At 39.3% G+C, this 19,825-nt stretch overlaps 1 protein-coding gene across 8 annotated transcripts in view; it reads right to left on the bottom strand.

The window, feature by feature from the left end:
* Positions 1 to 19,825, bottom strand: part of gbf1 (golgi brefeldin A resistant guanine nucleotide exchange factor 1) — a 148,996-nt gene that overhangs the window by 75,198 nt on the left and 53,973 nt on the right. For all 8 annotated transcript variants that reach the window (XM_041788730.1, XM_041788734.1, XM_041788736.1 and 5 more), the window contains exon 4: positions 997 to 1,128. In XM_041788730.1, coding sequence (XP_041644664.1) covers positions 997 to 1,128 — 132 coding nt within the window. The remainder of the gene's footprint in view (positions 1 to 996; positions 1,129 to 19,825) is intronic.

Raw genomic sequence — 19,825 nt, 5'->3', positions numbered from 1 at the left:
AATCATAACTTTTTAACTCAAACACTACTCAGCTAAGAACACTTGTAGTTTAAATATTTGCCCTTATTTTGTCTTTGCACCAAACTGCAAACAGCACTTTCAATGTGCTGTACATAGAATTAGAAAAAATAAAAATAAAACACTTGAAAATAACAGCCTATAAAAAACTAAAAACAAAAAAATATACTTTAACTATAAAAAATGCTGTGATTAATCATGATTAATCACAGTGTAGTGATGTGATTAACTTGATTCTTTTTTTTGAGTAACAGCACTGATTTAAATATGATAATATTTTAATATTTATACAAACAAAAATGTATGATAGTGTTTATGTGGTTTCTGTGAGTCACTAGATTCTGATGACATGCAGCTCAGGAATGAATGGGAACAGAGAAAAGTCAGTTCTTTAAAGCTCTACACTGCAGTTATCATCATCAAAATGTATGTATACATTGAGTACGATCCCTTCACTTCACAGTGAAGTGATTTAGTTTAACTGTATCACAAAATTCTTCGTCCTGCAGACCTCCGAGCGTCTTTTGTCTCCTATCAAGATGAAGAGAGACCAGTGTCTGGAGGAGTCAAGTACAGACTATAGAGGCTAGCTGAGCCCTATAACATATCGTTAGCCTCATAGCATTATTTTCTAGTCATGTTTTGACCAAATTGTGATATCTGCTTAACTCTATTCTTCTAATGCTGCTGATTCATTGTGCCTTATTGTCTATATCCTCAGCAAATCAAAATGCTTGTTACAGCCGCTAATTACTGTATGCCTGAGTCATCTATTAATTATTATCTATTTAGTCACTGGTAGATGTGCTTCTGGTAAAGGGCTTTGTCAACTCTGGACTCGGTAAATGCTGTTTATACTTTTGTTTTTTTTCCATTTTTTTGAATGGTCCTATATCCTAATATTCTAATTTACTGGATTTCTGATGTTCCTGAGCAATAAACCTGTATTTACAAAAGAAGAAAAGCAAGATTTCTCACCTATAAGGCCATAGGACAGGAACTTGTTGACAGAGGTAAGGGCAAGGCCTGTGATTGGTCCAGTGGTGTCCTCAGAGCGAACCACTTCAAGAAAAGGCCTCAGGAAAACATTGGGCTCCACATCTGATAATTCTGAGGAAAGAAGACAGAACAACAGCCTGTTGAGTTAAATCTAATAACAAACCAATCGTTTAGAACTTAATCGCTCTGTTCAAGCATCAAGCAGACAACAAATATTCACAGCCTTTAAATAAAACCTGGGAGATTTCACTTTCAAATAAACAACAGTGCATCCCCGTCTTTAAATCTCTGAAAGCAGCACCATGTGGCGCTCCTCGGTGAAGGCGCTGACCTCAGACATGGCTGCTCACTAAACAAAGCAGAGAAAAGTGGTCAACAGTGCTTTGTGGAGTTTAATGTACTTTTCCCTGCACTGTGTATGAGGGTCTGTGTAAACAGCTCTGCTGCCCTGAGGGGCCTCGATCAATGAGGAATTAACGTCACAGGAGACACAGAGAGGAGGAGGAGGGACAGCTTAGAGAGGGGAGTGCATTTAAAGGAATAGTTTTGGGAGAATTCTCACTTGTTTGGTTGTCTCAGGATAGTTTAAAGCCTTAAATATAAAGAGACAGGAATCATAATCAGCCTCATTCAGGTTCCTGCTGCCATGCACACACAAGCACAGTGAGCAGAGAGTGCACCTCTATGGATTCATTCAGTCTTTGACAAATGCTTCGAGTTTTGCAAAAAAAAAAAGAAAAAAAAAAGGAATAAAGGCATTCATTAAAGGATAACTGGAAATAATTTATATAGAAGCAGCATTTTCACATTTCTGAGTTAGAGAAACCAAGTTACATCAGGACAGAGGATCAAATGAAGTCTCTGTTGTCCTTCAACCAACAAGCACCAATCAGATTCATCTACACCCCACAGAAAGCTTAGCTAGCTCACGATTAAGGGCGCACTCACACTAGGCCGTCCGTACCCTGCCTGGGCCCGTTTGAACCAAAAGTCTGTTTCGTTTGATCAGTGTGAGTGCATCCATGCCGTGCTTGGGCATGGCACGCTTCACGGCCCTGGCACAGAAGGATAGGGTGGGCCTAGTGTAAGTGTGAGCCAAAGGGGGGACAGGAGAAGGGGTCACATGGTCTTGAGCACAGTACGAATACAGCACGGTACGGATGGCATAGTGTGAGTGCACCCTAAATGTTTAAAAAAAAAAAAAACCCTGACACTTTAAACCATGCCTAATGCTGCTGCAGCACGATGGGTTACTAACAACAAACTTCAGATAATTTTTTTATCACCGGTACAGCCCCAGAAAGAGACGTTACAGTGGTTTTCAACTCTTCTGGGATCACATTAAAATCAGAGGAGTGTGTTCACAGTTTAAGTTTGGAGCTGTGACATGAGTATACAGCTGATGAGTGTGTCTAAATAACCAAGAACCAAGTCTGACTACTTAGCTCGACATCAAGAGTTCAGGTGTTTATTATAAGGATCCATTCATTCCACAGCACCATCATCATGGCTGTTATTAAAGCAATACTCTGATGATTTTTAAATAAACCAGGTTATGGTGTTGCTGCTAGTGCTGCACGATCATGTGCAATTATACTGGATGATATTGCGATTACTAAATGATCCTTAAATGGTACCATGAGTCTACTTACTTGGTTATCAATGAAAATACAGAGAATAATGATCTCAACAAAAAACATACAAATACTTAGTAGCATAAAAAGTTACAGAATGTTAGGTTTTTATGGTAGTACTGACAAAATGACTTCAGGTTCAATCTACAGGTTATGATTCCGTTTTGTTTTGTCACTGCATTAATATCTACATCGTGGTGGTGCATGCATTATACGCCTTTTTATTCAGGTGCAAGTGCAGTTAATGTTATCTCACTGTACTAAGCCTCCATACTGTTTAAAGTTTTAATAATTAGAATATAATCTGATGTGACGACAGGCCTGGATGTCTCTGGAATGGCATGAGAAAATGTGCAGTCATAGTGCTTGTACTGTAGCGTGCAATAGTTGTCCTTTCAAAAAGAAAAGGAAATAATGTAAGAATTTCAAATTAAAAGCATTAATAATTAAAAGGTAAATGTCGAGTAAAATGTCGTCTGATCATTTATGTCAGTGAGAAACATCAGCGGTTGATTAAATCCAGCTGAATCAGAAGATCTCCGTCTGTACCACAGAGGGATGAGCTTTCTGGTGGGAAACCACCTTCAGCCAATCCACCCAGACTCATATAGTCCCTCACTCTCTCTGTTCTGGAGAATTCTGAGAGGAGGGGTCACGAGGAGGGAGGGGGGAGCAAAAATACAAAACAGGTAAAACAACAACGGAGAAAATTAGTGGAGTCACGCACGCCGTTGTGAAATGTTGTGCCAGAGGAGTGCTTGCCACAGCAATACCGTGAGGATTATGGCTTTCTTAAGAGCAGCTCCACTCCAGACCAGAAAAAACAACTTGGACATCAAAAGCGCCGAGGAGAGCGTCCAACCAATTTCCCAAGTGCACATGTGACCGCCTTGCATTAGCGTGTGATATCCAATACCCCTGCGGCTTGTTTAGAAATCAAATATGAAATAATTTGGAAATTTACACAGTCCCTTTATCAGCCGCCAGGTCACTTTTCGGCCTTGCTTTCAAAAGCAAAGCTCGCTCGCTTCTTTATTGAATATTTTTTCATGTGGTCTTTTATTTGAGTTTTGTAAAAACCGAAAGCTTGGAGCGGTTTTGGTTTAATGGGTGAAGGGTGACTGGGGTGTAAATTTAGCAACAGCCTCATCGAAAATAAAGAGCCTCCATGTGAAAGACAGAACAACAAACACATGACTTTAAGGCACAAAGTGTTACATTTTTACAAGGAAACTTTGAAGCCAAGTATGATCATTACCTCAGATATTTCTAACAGTTTTCAAAGCCAGAGAAATCCTTCATTTCTAGGGTTGTAATGGGGCGTGTCATGTCCCCAAGACCGCCATGACAGCCTTTTATAAAGTGACCTTGTTTACATTTAAACACATATTGAACCAACAGACAGGTGCTAAAACAACTGGAGTATTGCAATTAATTTTTTTTTTTCATGTTTATTCATGTTAATACTACTGTTAATACTAAATCAAGAGCTATCCCTGTGTAAATAATGAGCATTTTCTGAAGGACACAGAAGTAGTCCAGTTTTGTTTGTAAATCCTTCAGCGGTTACATGGATGTAGGGCAGGTATGTCAAACTCAATCACAGCAGGGCCCAAATTCTGAATCTGGGTCCAACCTGAGGGCCGAACAGGGCCAACATTTAACCATAAACTGTTGACCTTATTTTCACCAGCAATGAATTATGGGGGGAAAAAACCTTAACACTGATGATAAATGATTCTGAGAGTAAAAAAAGTCAAAATGTTAAGTTTTAAGGCTCAAAATCTGAGATGATAATTCAAACTTATTAGCTAAAGAGGTCAAAACATGGCATTTAAAGTCAAAATAATGTTTTTAAAAGGCAAATATATGAGATAGAAAGTTGAAATTATAATTTTAAATGGTCAAAACATCAGATAAAAATCTGAAATCACGAATTTCAAATGTCAAAATAGGAGATAAATTTCAAAATCATTGGTTTAAGACGTCAAGGCGTGAAAAAAATGGAAATTTTGAGTTTAAAAGGTCGAGATATTACTTAAAACTGAAACTGAGGATACGAAAGGTCAAAAAAATATGAGCTTATAATCAAAGTAAGGAGCTGAAAGGTCAAAACATGAAAAAAAAATCTAAATTGCTAGTTTAAAAGGTTAAAATATCACTTAAAAATGTAAAATTGAGGATCTAAAAGGTCAAACAATAAGCTAAAACGTTAAAATTTTGAATTGCATCATAACATGAACATGAAAAGGAAACAGAAATTTATTTCCCATATTCCAGACTTTTTATCTAATTGAACTTTTTAGGCACTCTCATTTTAATGACTTTACAAGGATATTTCAAATTTTCAGGATTAAATTTACATTTTTAAACTGGAGGAAATCTGCAGACCTCATGCCAGTGGGCCAGATATAATAAAAGTATGATAGGATCTGGTGGGCCAATTAGCCAGACTGTAGAGCGTTTGTGCTTTACACATACATTTAGACTGGGGTGACTTCAGATTTATTTTTATTTTTAGGGTATCTTGACAAAAAAAAGGCTGAGAAACAACAGTCTAGTGGTTAGGTTGCATCCCACGTTCAAAAGTTGATCTTCCAAGCAAGCAGCCTGGGTCCAAAGCCAACCTGTGGGCCCTTTCCTGCATGTCATTCCCACCTTCTCTTCAGATCTCCTGCACTATCCTGACCTTGCAAAGCAGATGCACTGACCATATTACATGTCTGTCAGGATGTTTATGCATCTTACAAAGCTCCAATCTGAGAGTATTGTGCCCAGCCTGAGAACAGAGCTGACCAATCAGCATTAGTTGTACTGGAAGCCGGTAGAAAGCAATAGTACGTCTCTGCAGGCTCGCAGGCAGCAGTTTCAGGGCCGCAGATTCAGGACCTATATTTCTGCGACAGCGCCACCTATCAAAGAGGAGGAGCACTGCAGTTGAAACAAGTTGCTTGCGTTGACACGACTTTGATAGGCAGGGATTTAAAGTTAACTTGAAGTACTTTATGTGATGTTATACGTGTTTTCCTTCCATTTTATCTACATTTTTAATGCATGTTAAGGCATTTTTTCCAAAAGTCTTTAAACCCCCTTTAAATTCACCAACTGTTTTTCCAAACTTTGAACACCAGTGATCTTCTGCTAGCTCGCTGTCTTATCAGCTCTTCCATTAAGACCAAGTAGTCTTCTCATGCAGCTTGCAGTTTAGGAACAAAAAGTATATGAACACACTAAACTATGTTGTCTGCCAACTGGCCTCACAGTCGCTCCTCGCTGGAGCCCTACATGAAGTCTATGGCTGGTTTGTGTTCAAGTAAGATGGCCTCTTTTTCCAAACTTTGTTTTATTTTTGTTTGTTTTTTTAGTAAGATTTATGTTTGGGCCTTTTCATGCCTTTATTAGGTAAAGGAAGGACAGTGGATAGACTCAGAAACAGGGAAGAGAGTGGGGGAGAGACATGCGGTAAAGCAACAGGCCGGATTTGAACCCGGAGCTCCCAGGGTAGTAGCAAGAGCAATAGCTAGCAATCTGTATCCTAAAAAATGCTCATAAACAACATGCATGTGCACAAGCAGGGTCCTGAATCTGTGGTCCTGAATCTGCTGCCTGTGAGCCTGCAGATCAGGGCCGAACGGTCTTTGGAAAATAATCCAACTGGGATATTTTTTCCCATAATATTGCAATTGCGATTTGATATATGATAATTTCCTAACCTTCCATTATTCCTAAACCAGGGCTGAACAGTTCTTTATAAATATCTAACTCTGATGATTCTGGCTCATATTACAAACTGGATATAAATTGTTGCATTGAAGGGTTTTTGTCAGTATTATATTCAATAAGAAAAAAAGTACAAAAATGAAGAAGGTCAGGATTTTGAAGACTATTTAAAAAAAAATGGCACCAGAATGGTTGCACGATGTCATGCATAACATTTCTGCAGCAAAAAAGTTTAAAAGTTGTACTTTTACTCAAACTTCAGGTTAAAGAAATATTGCACCTTCTGCAATTTCAAAATTGCAGCAGTCCACATTGCAATTTAGTCTAATTTTTGATTAATCATCCAGCCCTACTGCAGATAAATCCTTCTTATAGCAATGGCTGTCACCGTTGTAGCCATTAGCTCAGATGTGGCTTTAACATAACAGTTACAGCTACAGCAGCGCCTGACTGCTGAGCAATGAACCTAATTAGTTGCAAAATGCTTCTCCAGCTGTTTTTTATTTGTACTGTTGCCCCATCCCTACTTTTTTGAGATGTGTTGCTGCCATCAAATTCAACATGAGCTGATATTTTTCATTAATGTATCAGTTTCAACATCTGAAATGTTATTCATGTTCTACTGCGAATAAAATATGGGTTTATGAGATCCCTAAATCACTGCATTTTGTTTCTATTTACGTTGTACAGTGTCCCAACTTTTTTGGAATTGTGGTTGTGAATACTTTATCTTGATTATCTCTGTTATTTTGATCAGGAGCTGCTGAATATCCCTACAAAGTGATAAAATATCTATGAAGAAATCAGTGTTCACTTGAAGGAGTGAGACAGCTCTGTCAGTTTGATCGATCAATCAGCGCTAAGAAAACTCCTTAAAGAGGGTCTTTGTGTCCCATTACTTTACAGTGTGGTAAGGGGGAAAGAAGGGAGCTCAAATGAATCTGTCAATAGACCCTGATGAAGACTTCATCAGACGCCATCACCCTGTAAGAGCCGTGGCTGCGTTCCCAAAGACCACAGATTGGAAAACTCAATTGTGTTGTATTGATCCGGCTGGCCATCGGTGAACACAGGGCTGACTGGAGCGGTCTGACGGTGGCCACCACCAATCTTCTTATATAAAGTCTAAATACAGGCTCTGTACTTCAACTCAATCTCCGGGGCTTGTGGAGTGGAGTGAAATAAATAACGACGGCTGCAGCCGGGGTGAGGCAATCATTCTATAACCAGGTTAACCTCTGGCTGACATTGACCACAATACGAGAAAAGAAAAAACGCAGGATTAAAGCGGCTCAACCAGGCGTGCATGTTGCCATCTAAGGGCTGGGTTTGCTGGGTACAAGTCGTGATTTAAGAGTGCGTACAAGTCCAAGTCGAGTTCAGCTTAATTGGTAAAAAAAGAGGTTTGTGAAATGAGCCCATTACGATTCACCATGAACCTAATCCTTTCTTTCTTTACCATGCAGACGCTCCGTCTTTCTGCTCCGAGCTGGAGTGAGAGTATCCAGCCATGTGTGGATTACCTCTCCAAATGACCCCAGCAAAGAGAGAGGGGAGGCGGGGGCGAACCTTTGCCCCCCAGGAGAGCACCTCGGGATGAGGCTGGCTCACCGCAAAACAGAAGCCATCTTTAACACATGCACATCTATTGGCAGTGGAGCAGAAAAGGCTTAGAACGCAGGGAGACAAATCTGAGCTGCAGATGCACCTTATGGTCAAGAAAACAGGGGAAAGCATCTGCTCGGACAACAATATCTACATCCAAGAGAACCACCGCAACTGAAAATACAGAAAATATTTAATGTGGATCTAAACAGAGCCAGGAGTCACCAAAGAAAAGAGATGAGCAGAGAAACTAAACTTCTGGAGCTTTAAAGAGCTGGTACAAGAAAACAAACATGGATTTACATGTTATGGTGCTGGCATTACAACTGAGGGAGCTCCTTTTCTAAAATATCAACTCAACAAAAAATACTCTGGATATCATCAGATCGTGTCAGAAAAGCCAAAACTCTTCTCACACATTGAGCATGCTTCATAGGTTTTCTGAAGTAGAAAAGTAAACGGCAATTCTTCAAATAAATGTAGTAAATACAGTCGCAAAGTGCGTCTGTTGTTCTTTTAGCTTTGCTCTTAAAAAGAGCTGTAATATGAAATCTTATGTTCAGATGGGCTGACAACAAAAGAAAACATCACTTAATTATTAAACATGGGTAACCTTGTAACCACAACAGTTGCCTTGTAATGGTTTAATGCCTCTACTGAGGTCGTCAACGTTTCTGATACTCAGTCCCTTTATCATTTTTAAGATGCAAAAGTAAAGAAAGTACAAAAGTATTTTATCAAAAAAAGAATAAAACAGAATTTCTGCGATGTGCAGAGAGAGACAGCATACAGCTGTTGGTGTCCTACATTGCTAAAACAGAGCAGTGATACAGATAGAGAAGATAGTATATCCTGATGTTTCCCAGCAGTTAAAGGAGTTAGAAACACGGCAACACCTCTGCACTGACAGGAGAGAAGATTCAGGATTTAGTTTGACTGATGATGAAGATTTGACTCTGCTCTATCCTCCATCACAGCTTCTATGTTCACCATTTTATTCCCCCATTAGCAAAAACATTATTAAGTCTCCTCAGGGTCTCATAAAAATGCATTGGTGTCTCTTACAGACAGAGGAGAGGACAGAGACCGTGATGTCTCCTGGTCCATTTAAGTTTTCCTTTACCTGCAGACTGACGACAGCCTCGTAGCCCTGCACCAACACTGACACCCATAAAAAATAACCTAAAAATAAAAATGACAAAACTACAGGCAGAGCACAATCACTCCAGACTGTATTAAAAATTCTAATATTTGCCGTAGGGCTGGGAAATATAGTTAAAAAATTCAATCTCTGATTTTTTTTCACACCAAACTCGATTTACAATTTTAAGTTGTTTTTTTTTTGTGTGTGTGTCCAATGGGGTTTATTTAATTCTTATCAACAAAATTGAACTGAAGGTTCCTTTAAAGCAGGGGTTCTCCACGTTTGGGACGGGACCCCATTGGGGGTCGCAAGACACTGATAGGGATGCTTTAAATAACTTAGAATATTTTTTAATTCACACTGTTTCCACTTTACACCAATTTTGCCAAATTTTGTCACATTTTTGCCGCTTAAACCCATTTTTTGTCCATTTTAAACACTCTCTACCACTTTTTTCTGCCTGTTTTTGCTACTTCTTAGCCAAGTCTTGCCACTATTCGCCTATTGTTGGCTTTATTATCACTTTTTACAGCACAGTTTACAATTTGATTTTTGCCAGTTTGTATCATTTTTTTCATCCCCTTTCACCAAATTTCCACCTATGTTCACCACTTAAATGCCATTTCATCAACTTTTTAATCCTTTTTTACCACTCAGTGTGCCTGTTTTTTGACACTTTTATTTAATTTTTGGCACTTCTAACCATTTTCTACTACTTTTAAAATCCAATTTCACCACCTTTACCACCATTTCTTGTCATTATTAACCAATTTTAGCTATTTTTAACATGTTTTAATTCTATTTTTGATAAAAGGCCCATTACATTCCACTGTAAGAGGGCTACTTTCTACACAAATGAATAAAGGTTATTCGCTTCTTTGATAATAGTTGTTATTGTTCAGGTTAACTATAAAATACCACAGTTTAAACCACAGTCAATACTATGGAGGGTTATCTACATAAACACTCAGGCTCTGAAATTTTTTATCTGCTTAAGAAACACTCTGAAAGTAATGCTGATTTCTCTCTATGATCTATGCAAGTAAACCAGACCATCAGGGGAACATTGATTATTTCTGTTTGTATTTGATTGCTTGTCATCTCTGCTACAGAACCAGTGTCAGATAAAAATGTGCGCAAGCAGACAAAAACTACCTTAAATTTCAATTTCTACCAAAAGGATTTAGAGTGAATATGTTTATTAAGACTGAGCAAAGCATTATTCTTTGAGATCACTGTGGTTGCACATGAGCAATATGAGAAAAACAGTGGTTTCATTTTGTTTACAGGGTTACCAGAATCACAATAAAATCAAAGCTTCTTATAGTAGCTTTTACTTTTACAGCAGTAAAATATAAAAGCAAATCTCTACTTTCAAAATCTTGATTTTCCAAAAACCTGATTTATCGATTTATTCGATTTATTGCCCAGCCTTAATTTGCCATTTCATAGTTGGCACCAGGTGAAAAGGGTCTGAAGATTTTTCCCCCAAGAATATTGTTAGCATTCAACATTTATTTCCCTGCATTACAATGTTTTTGGAACACATTTGTGCATCTTCTGCACCACTTTGATATCTCTAAGATCGTCCAAACACACAACCCTTCCATCATCTCAACCAGGATTTTGATCATATTCTTTCATTTTTGTTTTTCACTGCAACTGCAAAGCATACTAGAACAGCTGGCTGAGGATGTTGATCAACCCCCATCAACCCCCCTAACTTTTTCACTTACCAGCCTGGCTGGCTGGTAAGAAAAACAAAAAGTGAGTAAAAAGACCCTAAATATGTGTAGAACTGTGATTCTTGTTTTTATAATGTCATAATTCTAACGCTCCTCCTTTTTCTGGGATTAGGACCGAAATCACTCAAGAGATACTCTGGCAGAGTTACTTTAATTTTGATTTTTGGTTTATATTTCTATTTATTATTTGTCAAAGTCTCCTAAAGCCTGTAAAAGTCTCAAAGTCTCTAAAAGTCTCCAGTAACACCAGAAAAACTCGCTAGATTTGTCACTAGTCGCTTTTTTTTCTTTGAAGAGTCGCTACAGGGGTCTGAAAACTCGCTAGTATAGCAACAAAGCTGCTAAGTTGTCAACACCGCAGCTGTCCACCTCGGCGCGCTGTGAATGACGTCATGACTGACGCACTTACGTGACCAAAGATCATCTCGGCCTGAAATACACATTACTCTGCCAGGAAACCAGCCGATACCAGCATCATTCTCCAGTAACAACAAAGAAAGAATTTTTCGCTGGTAAAAAAATAACTTGCCAGAGTGGCGAGTGGTCTTAAAAATTTACCAGCCAGAGACAAAATCTACCCATAACTGGCAAGTGGCAGGTGTTAGTTTTGGACCCTGACCCCCATGATTGTTTTTCTGCTGAAATCACATTTTCACTGTGAGATCTCGTGTCTGTGGAATCTCCACTGTGAAATTGTCACTACAAACAGCAAGTATGTAGTCACCCAGTCTTCGGGAGTCATCTAGTGTATGCATTAAGAGGACTATAATGTTGAAAACCAGTCAAAACTTGTCCTTATGTCTGTGGTCTCTCATTTTTTAAAATCAGTTAGGGTTTAAAAATTGTCAATGTGTTGCCATCCTAAAGAACAAGTAACACAGAATAACCAGTCAACAAAATTTCATTGTGATATCTATTTGGCCAAGCATGACTGCTTCCATGGAAGCAATGTTTTTTTGGTTAAATATTCTAAATGCTGATCAGATAGATATTTAGTTCTGGCTATTAAACTGCTGAAACAGAGAGAAATCTTGTAACAAGCTGTCTTATCTCTGAGACGTGAGTGAGGGGCATACCTGTGTGCACAGCACATAAAACACAGAAATCCCTCTGACACACGGCTCACAGGCGTGCTGTGAAAATGGACAAAACTAAACGACACCCTCTATGAGTGCAACAGAGGCAGGGAGAGGGTTAGCAGCAGATGAGGGCGGGGTGTATCCCCCCTGTGACCGACGCAGCGGCCCAAAACCAAACACTGATGGTTATTGATCTGGACCTCTTCAGCTGCTAAAATTAAGAGTCAGGGTCCTTGGCTGCGATGCCGAGGGCTCCACGCACTGAGGAGAGAGGCGACGCTTTAACAAGAAGAGCAAGGCTAAATGAAATCCAGAGAGAACGCCGCTGTTCATCTGCCGAACAAAGTCCTGCACGACAGTATCCTCATCCATCTGTCGGGAGAAGTTTGATGAATGTCAGCGCTCCTCGGCCCTCCACCCCCCACGTTTGTTTCATTCATTCTTCTCCTCCGCCGCCGTCCCTGTGTTCTCCTGAATGAAATTGACACTTGTGGAAGGAGGCAATTAGGATGGAACAGTGCTATGGAGCTCCATATGGTCATTTCATTGAGCCACAGAGGTACTTTATAGATGCCTGGAACAATGCCTCCGCTGAACCTAAACAGGCAATTTGAAAGCCCCGGAGAAATTAAAACTTTTCTAAAATGCTTGGGAGGATGGCTGTAATGGCTGAGGCAGGAAAGCATTTCCTAGAGGGCCACATGGAATATAGTTTGCATTTGTATTTACGAGAACGTCCTTATCGGATTGTTCCAGAAGCAGATAAGCAACAGACGTTGCAAAAGTGTGTATAAGCTCCTATAGTATAATCCAGCGCTGAGTCAATCAAAACACGTCTTCACAGGATTTCTCTGGAAAAAGGAGAAAGTTTTTCACCCAACTTATTATCACCTAAAACCGAAGGCTGGGCATTTACAGTGAAATTTAAGATCTGACCTGAATTATGAGTTGTACCACTAGTATTGAATCTGGCAACATCTGAGCTTGATTGTGGGTTATTTGTCATGTAGTGACATGGAGGCACGACAGCAGATCAGAGCCTGATCAGGTGATCGACTGTTTGGATATTTGATATTATGGTCATAGGACTGCACTAGGAATAGGTGGGATTAAGGTCCTGGAGTATTTAAAAAACAGCCAGTATTGCTTTAATTACTGTCATGGAGATGGTGCTGTGTGATTAACTAGTATTTCTAATGAATGTGTCTGTCTGTTTCTACCAGCAGCACCAACATCAACACCTGAGGATGCTTTAAAAGTGATGACAGAACTCTTACTAATGCTGGGGCCAATCTGGCAACAGTGTTAATTTTGGCAACTATTGATAATTTTTAGTCTTAGTTTTAGTCTTTAAATGAAAATAATTTTAGTTTTAGTCACATTTTAGTCATTCATATCCTTTTTAGTTTTAGTCTAGTTTTAGTTGACGAAAACTCAAATGATTTTAGTCTAGTTTTAGTCCATAAAAAGTCCTCACATTATGGTCTTTCCTTTTAGTCCAAGCATTTATTTTCTTGTCTAAATTTGGTACTAGATGATGGAAGTGTGTTCTCTGCACCCTGACAAACCTGGGTCCCTGCTTTCTACAGCTGAGAGACAGAATAGATATAGATGCATTGTTTTTTCACAGATGACAGATTTTGACTGAGTGCAAAAATATCACGGATTCTGAATGTCCGACGATCACCGAATTACATTTTAGTCTAGTTTTAGTCATCTTGGCGAAAACTAAACATGTTTTTGTCAGTTTTAGCCATCACAGATCTATTTTTGTTAGTCTTAGTCTTGCTTTTGTCATGAAAAAAAGGCTGTCAACGAACATTTTTAGTCATAGCTTTAGTCGAGAAAATGAACACTCTGGCAAAGGTGCTAAAATATGCAGTATTGCTGCATATTAGAGGAGTAATGGTACAGAAAAATTTTGGTTCGGTACGTACCTCGGTTTTGAAGTCGGTACGTTTTCGGTACGGTAATTGAAGCAAATAAATAAAATGTAATTTTAATTTTTTCATCAAATTGTATTAAAATAAATGGGCTGAATAAATTACATTTTTATTATTTATAATGCGGCAGCCTCCTTTCAAAAGGTCTTCAATTATTAAAAATATCACTAAAAAAATATATTTTTGAGTTACTAGGTTATTTTCATTGATATATTGACATATTTATACCCATTCTTCAAACATTAAAATTTCCCAGCCAACTTGAATGCATCATCATACTGCTGTGCGTTAGCTTAAGTATGCTAATTAGCTTTTTTTTTTTTTTCCAATTTCAACACAGACTTCAGCACTGGATTACTTTTTTAATCAATGGAACCTACTACAAAGTTTGGGAGAACTTTTCACAACCCATCTTGATGGATAAAGAGGTTAGAGCTGTGTGAAATCTGAGGATAACTTTACCTAGGACGCAGCTGCAGAGTCCGTCTCTCACTCCTCTGAGGCTGACATATGAAGGTAAAATTAATTTGATTCAAAGAGCCAGAGCACCATTGTTATAATAAAAACGATCTTAAGGAATAAGAACTGGCTGGTGAGACTCTGCTGTTCCTCCAGTACAGTGACGTTCTTGTTTGAGTGGTGATTTTTCAAATGCTTTGATTGGTCCGCCGGACAACATACTTTTAGCGACACAGCTGCTGAATAATGTCAGTGCTACTGTTGTTGTCTTTGTCCACTGTTGTATTTTACTGTGAAGCAAAGTGTTCCTAAACAGGACACTTTTATCTGGGAATATTCAGGCTGTTGCTGGTGTTTGCTGTGGTTGCCAGGACAGTGTGACAGTGAGTTGTTCTCTGGTTTTCCTTCTGTTTATGAGCTTGGCTCCACATGTATTGTTTGGTACACGTCTGTACCGTACCGAGAAGCCCGAATCAGTTCGGTACGAATACATGTACCTTTACACCCCTACTGCATATACAAATGCATCTCAAAAAAATTACAATTTTTTTTTTTTTTTTAATCGAAGGAGTGAAACTTCAAAATATTCTACATTCATGTCATACGAAATGAGATATTTCAAGATTTTTTTTTGTTTTAATGTTGAGGATTACTAACCTGACAAACCTCTAATAGACAGTGTCTGGGAAACGGCAGAGCCTTCTGAAAATACCTCCGAGTGTGGTTGGATGAAAGTTTTGTCTGTCATATCTTTACGGGTCAATCAGGGCAACAAAACATGTGACGTGGCCGCTAGTGAGGTGTAAACGCCATAGAGAACTGCATAACGCGAACCATGGCATCCGTAGACATGTCAGTACACGACTTTTGTCATTTAAAAAAAAAAAAAAAAAAACAACTCACTGCTGTTCTTTGTTCTTCTTTTAATGAAGAAATGTTGTCAAGTTCTGATAAACTTGGCGCTTTAGCATTATCCACGCTAATGTCTTCCGCCATATCTACACCGGCCTCTTGTTGCTGCTTGCATACGTCATGACTCTGCCGCGTCCTCATCGCTGATTGGTCCTGTCTCTTTCTATCCGGGCCCAAACGGTTCAGACCAGATAGATAGATTCACCAGTGAGAAACACGGAAACGGGCGTATCCATCTTCTTTGCAAGGTTTGATGATTATGGCTTACAGCTCACAAAAATAAAAAATCTAATATCTCAAAATATTAGAAAATCACAAAATATCAGTCTGAACAAAGGTTTACAATATATAAATGTTGACCTTCTGGTAAATTCTGCTCATGTATTACATAGTACTTGGTCAGGGCTCCTTTTCCATGAATTACAGCCCCTATGCTCGTGTCATGGAGCCAATCAGTCCCTAGTCCTGCTGGGGCGTTATGAAGCACAGGTTGATCTGATAGCAGCCTTCAGCCCGACTGGATTGTTGAGTCTTGTGTCTCTCATCTTCCTTGTGAAAGAGATTCACTATGGGGTTCAGGTCAGACCAGTTGGCTGGCCGATCCAACACAGTAAACCAGTTCCTGGTAGTTGCAGAAAGGAGATCAGTATCTCCATAAAAATTCTCAGCAGATGAAGCATGAAGGGCTCTAAAACTTCCTAGACAGTTGACAGTGTGGACTCGACTTGATAAAGACCAGTGGACCAACAGCAGCAGATGACATGGCACTCCAAACCATCACTGACTGTGGAAACTGAAAACACTGGACTTCAAGACCTGAAGGATCCTGAGCCTCTCAAGTCTTCATCCAGATTCTGGGACCTCAATTTACAAATGAAATGCAGAAGTTAGTCCCATCTGAAAACAGGACTTTGGACCACTGAGACCACAACGATCCAGTTCTTTTTTCACCCAGGTGAGACACCGATGACCTTTGATCTGTGGATCCACTGACTCCAACCTCATACCAGTCTTTGTGAAGCTCCCCTAAATTCTCGAATCTTCTTTGTTTGACAACGAACTGAAGGCTGAGCTCATCCCTGTTGCTTGTGCTCCTTTTCTGACCAAACTTTTCCCTTCAGTCAGTTTTCCATGAGTATGCTTTGACACAGCCTCTGAGAACAGCCTGGACTTCAGCAGTGACATTCTGTGGTTTACCCTCCCTGTGAAGGGTGGCAACGACTTTCCTCTGGACAGTAGTCAAGTCAGCAGTCTTCCCCATGATTGTGGTTGTGTGCTGAACTAGAGTGAGAGAATGAAGGCACAGGAAAACTTTGTAAACTGGATTTTTTCACACTTGATTTCTACAACCATGTTTCCAGAGTTTCTCCCAAACTCCTACTAAGTAGTTGCTCCACTCCCTCAACCTTCTTCTTCGTCCCTCCATCCTTCATTCATTGCTCTTTCTTGGAGATGGCGGTACTCATAAGAGGAGTGTAAAATCCAGTCGGAGCCAGAGCATGTGTGCTGCTTTATCCAGCCGAATGGATGCCATCTGCAGCTTAACCCTTCACTCCACCCAACCTCCAGCCCTCCAAACCTCATTACACCAACTGTACACCCCCTCCCCACCTCCCTCCTTCATGATCCTTTCCTTATCCCCCCTTCGTCTTTCCCCGCCCAACATCTTCACCAAGACATACACTGACATTGGCAAGGGTACGTGGTTAAAGGATGGGATGGAAATTGTGCGTCTTGCTCTCCACTGTTTGTTTTTCTGGAAATAGAGGTGATAATACGAGCCACCTCATCTGAAGGGCACCTCGGTGTGACACTACAAGCAAACACTTCTGCTTCTTAAAAATGAGATGGAATGGTTTGGATTAGACGGCAGTGTTTAAGCAAAAGCAGCCCTCATGAAAACATCTGTGTATAGTTTATTTTTTATCAGCTTTAATAACGGAGAAAGATATCTTTAAGGTATCAAGCAGCCATAAAGTAGGGATGGGAAATAATTTTAACAATTATTGATTTATTTTATAAAAAAGGAGAGATTTCCACCAACTATTACCTCAGGCTGCATTATTTTTCCATTATTTTTACTGGTGCTCAGCAGTGATTTGGCACTAGGGCTAGACTAGCTGCACTAATGATGCTCTGATTGATCAGTTCAGCATGGACATGGCTTATACCAGGCCTTTATAAGAGCATCAGCCAAATGATGTGACATGAACAGATACCAGTTAGCAGTGTTGTGTCTAGGATTGTTCCGATTCTGATACCAGTATCTGAAATACATCCAATACTGCTTAAAATGCAGGTATCAGTATCGGCAAGTACACAAGTTTATGCACTGATCTGATACCGTTTGGTTTTGCTTTAGATTTTGTGTCATTTAGCAATGCTAAATGTTATCGCTGTAAACCTGAAATCATTCCTCTTTGCTGCCAAAATGCAGTGCATGCACAGGTTACCGTTTTAGAGCAGCGAAGAAGAACCAAAGGACAAATTGTAGCAGCAAAAAATGGTGGCTGCATGACAGTTTTTCTCTGAATGTGATCGTTAAAATGTCTTCCAGACCGGGGCTGTCGTACCTGACAAGAAGTGACAGTTAATCAAAAGTTTAATAACTTCTGAACCATAAATCGTTGCCTCTTACTTGTTTTTTCTCTTGAAGCTACCCGTTGTGCTTCCAATCGATGCTATTGATGCTGTTGAATCCCTTGTGGCAACATTTTCAGGGAGCCTGGAACTCATGGGACTTTTGGGGACTTTAATGATAAAATCTACACCAGTGAACCTGGTATTGAATGTCTCTTTATGCATCATAATTTAATTCTGATCATTTATTACCACTAGCTCGAATGCAAACCGCCATATTGTTTACTCTTTGAGAGGATCTGTCAGCCAGTGACAGGCAGTTTCGTAATCACATCATGCTGCCTGAATAGAGCATAATGTAGAGATAGAGAGCCTGTGATGCAGTCAGTGAAACTCAATAATCAGCAGAAAAACAACTTTAGGGTCACAGAGATGCTGTACATTATGATTCTACTTGCTGAGTCATGTTCTAAGTCAAATATAGGTCTAAAATAATTTGCTAGTCTGAACAGTCAGTTCAGAAATATATCTACTGATTGGTTTATCGATCTATCAGCTGAATAAAATAAGAGACTTTTTACAGCGCAGAAGTGACCAGGTAGACAAACTCTGATCTGATTTTAGTTTAGTTTATTTATTTATCAAGGGAGAGTGTGCAATGAAATTGATCATCCATACAAAGTAAATGAAAACATGGTTGCACCAGATTTAGCAACTCGCTAATTTACATCTGTTGCCCCACATAAAACATACAAGTCCCAAAAACAAGGGAAGACACCTGACAGGACCACAGCTGACAAGACAAAATACAAAAAATACACTAGTAATTAGGGGTATCGGATTTTTGCCGATATCCGATATGCCGATATTTACAGATTCATTTTAGCCGATACCGATATCAATACCGATTTTAAATATGCTTTTTGGACAAGAAATTTCTGTCCTTTCTGACACACTTTAAGGTTTGAGGATGACCAAGGAAACAAACTTTAGTCATTAAAAATCACTTCAAAGTTCAAAGAATGAGGATAAATAAAGAAAAATACCTCAAGTGACACAGATGGGCTGGTTCAGCCCAAAACTCCATTAATTTATAGACAATATTTACAGTCAACGTACGCTGAAATACACAGGTAAAATATCGGATATAAATATCGGCAGAAATTTTAATATCTGCCGATATTGATACCAGGCCGATAATATTGTGCATCCCTACTAGTAATCATTATAGAGGACGATAAATGATCACTAGAGTATTTTTTGTACTTTTTCTTGTCAGCTGTGGTCCTGTCATTTTGGGTCAAACATGAAAGAAAATGTTGAAATTCTAGGAGTCTTACCCTAAAAGAGCTATAAAAAACATCGGTATCAGCATCGGCTTCAGCTAAATTCTTATGTTTAAACATGAGGACTGGCATCAGCCCTAATTTTCACAATCGGTGCATCTCTAGTTAGCACTATTAAATAGAAGGAAAAAGCAGTAATGCTCAGTGATACGAATGAAGGATTAAAAAAATAAATTGACTTCCCTAAACGAAGAAAAGATCTCCTTTACCAAACATTTTCATGTTAATGATCACTTAAACAATCTGCTTTACTTTGTATGGTCCAGTGAAGTCGACTATTTAAGTAAAGTAGTTAGTGTGAGTGCAGATATAAAATCATTCCTCTAGCATTAGCATCGAGCTAATAAACCAGGTCTATCAGTTGGATTATGATTACGCTGAATTATTACCATTAACACCCCTACCATAACGTGCTGATAGACTAGATAGAGTTCACAGTGATTCGTCCTCCAACACAAATTCAGAGAGAAAAGTTTATCTGGGTGAACGTAGCCTGATAAAACATCCGTTATTTATAAGCACGCTGAGCATAAAGTATGTCCATCCATCACAGAGGGGACAGCAGGCTGTGAAACACATTAAGTGGACGTTGGGGCCGGGCCAGCTCTCTGCCGGAATAATGTGGCCTCTGTGCAAACTAT

Source organism: Cheilinus undulatus, linkage group 6 (genome assembly GCF_018320785.1).
Source record: "Cheilinus undulatus linkage group 6, ASM1832078v1, whole genome shotgun sequence".
In the NCBI taxonomy this organism is placed as follows: Eukaryota; Metazoa; Chordata; class Actinopteri; order Labriformes; family Labridae; genus Cheilinus; species Cheilinus undulatus.
Note: the sequence above shows the minus strand (reverse complement) of the source record. Positions and strands in the feature narration are given on the sequence as shown.